Here is a 4,749-nt window from a genome sequence, read left to right on the forward strand (position 1 = left end):
TTATTTCCCTATTTCCCAGATCTGTAGAATATTAAGAGTGATTTTTGGGAAGTTATTGAGTTCGAATATGAGTTTCTAGATCCTGATATTGTTAGAAATGGAAATCAAGCATCCTCAATAACCCCCACAAGCCACTCCTAATAGTACTGCATACTTTCTTCTTTTCCCTTAACCAAATCTGGCTTTCTCTGACATGATGTGAGCGGTTATTGGGCGTTATTGAGGATGCTGAAGCCCACCGGAGTACGGAAATGTGTTTCTAAATCCTGATATTGTTAGAAATGGAAATCAAGCATCCTCAATAACCCCCAATATTAGCATTATAGTCCATGAAGACAATTTGGACAATTTTGGAGTGGGGCTTTGTAGGTTACTGAGGATGCTGAAGCCCACTAGGCGTAGGAACGTGGGTCCTTTCTGGTTTCTAGATCCTGATAAAGTCAGAAATGGCAACTAAGCATCCTCAGTAACCCCCACAAACCACTCTTAATAGTACTGCACACTTTCTTCTTTTCCCTTCACCAAATCTGGCTGTTTTCTGACATTATTTGAGTGCTTTTTGGGGGTTATTGAGGATGCTGAAGCCCACCGGGAGCAGGAATGGTTGCTGCATCCTACTATTGTTGGAAACAGATTCAGCATCCTCAATAACCCCCAACACCACTCCAGCTTTTTTAGCTATTGTGTGTATTAATGCTGATTAATGCTAATTACCCAACATATGCAGGTTAGCATACGACAGCTTCTATGTTCTGGAGACCCCTGCTATACATGTATATCATAACACTTTGGGGTCCTCACGTTTCCGGTTCACAATACGTGTCTTTGAGCCGGCAGATAGCACTGTGTGAAGTGCGCTAATTCAATTGGATAAGTGTCGATGAAGATTATTTAGAATTTGGACAACGTGAAGTGGTTTTGGGTTATCGGGGATACTGAATCCATTTCTGACATTATCAGGTGCATTATGGGCATTTTAACCAACGCAATGTGCATATTTATCTTCTCTGTGAGCTGATATGAGCTGGAAACTAGACATGGCAATCCAGCTCACGCTCTCTTCCCCTACAGCAGGGGTGTCAAACTCAATTTCATCGCGGGCCACATCAGCATTATGGTTGCACTCAAAGGGCCGGTTGTAACTTTAAGACTATATAAAAATACATATATAAATATATCATATATATAAAATAATGTATTATATTACATCATTGCCTCTGCATTGGATTATCATCGGATAGGGTAATAACTTCATAATTAACTACGTCTGAAAGCAGAAGTCGAGGGCAAGTCTCTTCAGTGCGTATGTCCCAAAATGATTTAAAAAGAAAAGCCAAATTCTGGAGAAAAAATAAATAGAAGTGAGGAAAAAGTCATATTTGAGATGCATTGTGGGACATGTAGTTTATGGGCAACGTGCTTCTGTAGCATGTAACTGTATAATAAACATATTATATTCTTTGCAAGCTCTTGTGGGGCCACATAAAATGAAGTCGCGGGCCGAATGTGGCCCCCGGGCCTTGAGTTTGACATCCCTGCCCTACAGGTTAGGGTCGGTGAAACATAGACAGTCACATAAGTCGTGTAAAATGCTGTACCGTGACGACAAGCGTTAATTAGCATTACTTTGCTTTCTAGCCGGACAGTTTGGACCATTTCTTTTTTTCTTTTTTTTTATACTTTTTTTTATTGAGTCAGGCACAATGAGTTTACATTTATACAGTCAATATTTTTATTTATTTTTCCCCTTTCCCTCCCTCCCGGTCCTAGCTAGTAAAATAAATAACTAACTAAATAAAGATAGATACCTGTATAGCTAAAAGTAAAGTAATATAGAAGATAATATTAAAAGAAAATGTATAGATAAGGGAATAAAGAATAGTAATACTTGTACCCATATACTCATATGTATACCCACATGTTCACATGCACATACATACAAAGACAGAACAAATAAATAAAAATGAAAAAAATTAATATAAAATTTGGATCATTTCTGATTGGTCGTTGGAGCTGACGGGAATCCAGAATAGCAGAACGTGGGCCTTCTCATATGAGCTGGAAACTAGACTCGATTTTTTTATATTTATTTCCTCTTCATTTCTAATTGTGCAAATTGCCCGCCAGTCGTTTTTTTGTTTCGGTTTTTTGTGGGGCTGGAGTCTGGAGCCCCGTACTATACATGTCTATCATAAATCGTTGGTGTCGTCACGTGTCCGGGTTCACAGGAGAAGTCTTTGAGCCGGTGCGTAGCGATGTGAAAGTTGCGTTAATTAGCATTACATCGCATTAAAGAAGACAAGTTGGACGATGGAGTGGTTTTGGGGCTTTAGCATCCTCTCACGAAACGAGACTTGAATCTGTTTTTTTACACTGTAATTAATCTCCCCCCCCCCCCCCCCCCAGATGCTGTCTCTGTCTCAGGACCTCCAGACGGCTCGGGCGCTCACCGTCATCGCGGCTGTTTTCGGGGTCTTGGCGTTAGCGGTGACGCTCGCCGGCGCCCAGTGCACCAACTGCATCCAGGAGGAGGCGCTGAAGGGGCGCATCGTTTTCACCGGGGGGGTCTTATACATCTTCAGCGGGCTCTTTGTCCTCGTGCCGCTCTGCTGGATGGCCAACAACATCATCGTGGATTTCCACAACCCTCAGATTCCTCCGTCGAAAAAGCGGGAAATCGGGGCGGCCATTTATATCGGATGGGCTTCCACGGGGTTATTGTTGATGGGGGGGGGGCTGCTGTGCTGCTCCTTCTCCCAGGGGGCGAGGGGAGGGTATCCCATAAAATACACCCCCACCAAGAGCATCACCTCCAATGGGGACAAGAAGCACTACGTCTGAGGAGGGGACTTTTGGAAGCTAAAACTGCAACTCAGACGTGTCTTGAAGTTTCCTACATTTTTGTTTTTGCTGCAACAAGACGATCAGATGCAACGGGGAGTCTGACGAAGAAGAATTATGTACAAAAGAGACTTTTAGGAAGAAAAGCTTAGGTCCCAGGCTCCTCCAACATGAATATAGGACATCGAACAATAAAACAGATAAAATAGTGCACTAGTTTTTAGCTTTAGGGGACTTTTGGAGCGGAGGTGAAGCTAACACGCCAGGGTTGAAGCTGACAGAGAAGCTTCTTGTGTTGGTGTTTTTGATAAGATGTGCTTTGTAGAAATCCACTTTTACTTTTGGGGGGACTTCTTTGGAGCATCTGGTCCAAAGGGGACGAGAAACACTCCGTCCGAGGAACTTTAGGGGGACTTTTGAGCGAGATGAAGCTAACGGGGGAAGCTAACGGGGGAAGCTAACGGGTGAAGCTAACGGGGGAAGCTAACGGGTGAAGCTAACGGGTGAAGCTAACGGGGGAAGCTAACGGGTGAAGCTAAGACGTGTCTTGAAGTTTCCTCCAGGTTCAAGGCTTTGGTCTCATTCGCTCGGCAGCTACAGAGTCGATATTACGATCTGAAGGCCCCTCCGACAGAGCGACATGAATATAGGACATCGAACAATAACACAGATAAAATAGTGCAAGAGTTTTAACTTTAAGGCGACTTTTGGAGCGGAGGTGAAGCTAACGGGTGAAGCTAACGGGTGAAGCTAACGGGTGAAGCTAACGGGTGAAGCTAACGGGTGAAGCTAACGGGTGAAATGATTTCTGCTAAAACTGCAACTAAGAAGTAATAATACATTTCCTTTATATTATATAACACACTTTAAAAACATCTCGAGGAGAAAATACAACAAAATAAAAAGTTATCTCAGCGTATACGAGCTATACACTTCTGTTAAAGTGTGTGACGGTTGTAGCGTCCGCAGAAACTGAAAACGCTTTCTTTTCCTCGCAGGGATGAAGCCGAGAGAGAAGCTTCTTGTTTGGGTGTTTTTGAAAGAAACGCTTCGTAGAAACCCACTTTTATTTTTTGGGGGACTTCTTTGAAGCCGACCTGGACCTTTGCTCGATGTTTGAAATGATGTCTGGTGAAAACGCGACTAAATCTTTTCTTCGTTTTCAAAGTGAGGAAACTGGAAACTCAAAACTGCAACTAGAAATGTGTAATAATCTTAATTTATTTCATGTTGGTTTCAGTCTGCGGTCCTGTCTTCAATGGGGAGTGTGTTTTTCTGACATTTAAAATGTAGTGTGTGTGTGTGTGTGTGTGTGTGTGTGTGTGTGTGTGTGTGTGTGTGTGTGTGTGTGTGTGTGTGTGTGTGTGTGTGTGTGTGTGTGTGTGTGTGTGTGTGTGTGTGTGTGTGTGTGTGTGTGTGTGTGTGTGTGTGTGTGTGTGTGTGTGTGTTCATTGTTAATAGACCCCCCCCTCACCTCCCAGTGGACTCGTTTACTTCCTGGTTCCCACGGGGAACAGCAGGCGCTGAGATGTTGTGCTTAAAGGGGATTCACATCTGAATACTTAACAATGTTTCTACTTCCTGACCCAAGTATTTTTAATAAAACATTCTTTTTTTAATAAATGAAAACCTCTAAATAGTGTCTGTACTTCTTTACTGCTTGGTTTATCTGATATATAAATATGCAATAGAGGCTTCTCAATACTCAAATGTCCCCTCCTCGACTCCCCTCCTCGAGACTTAGTCCCGCCCACAGGAGATGCGAGCGGAGGACCGAGGAGGGGAACCGAGTAGAGAGGAGGGGGACCGAGGACCGAGGAGGGGAACCGAGTAGAGAGGAGGGGAACCGAGGAGGGGGACCGAGGACCGAGGAGGGGAACTGAGGACCGAGGAGGGGAACCGAGTAGA

The 4,749-nt window shown here is 43.7% G+C and overlaps 1 protein-coding gene across 1 annotated transcript in view; it reads left to right on the forward strand.

The window, feature by feature from the left end:
* LOC117443691 (claudin-4-like) overlaps window positions 1-4,478 on the forward strand; it is a 4,778-nt gene extending 300 nt beyond the window's left edge. The window contains exon 2 of the mRNA XM_034079595.2: window positions 2,407-4,478. Coding sequence (XP_033935486.1) covers window positions 2,407-2,841 — 435 coding nt within the window. The 3' untranslated portion in view covers window positions 2,842-4,478. The remainder of the gene's footprint in view (window positions 1-2,406) is intronic.
* The last annotated feature ends 271 nt before the right edge of the window (window positions 4,479-4,749 follow it).

The sequence above is a fragment of the Pseudochaenichthys georgianus genome, unplaced genomic scaffold, assembly GCF_902827115.2.
Source record: "Pseudochaenichthys georgianus unplaced genomic scaffold, fPseGeo1.2 scaffold_657_arrow_ctg1, whole genome shotgun sequence".
Taxonomy (NCBI): Eukaryota; Metazoa; Chordata; class Actinopteri; order Perciformes; family Channichthyidae; genus Pseudochaenichthys; species Pseudochaenichthys georgianus.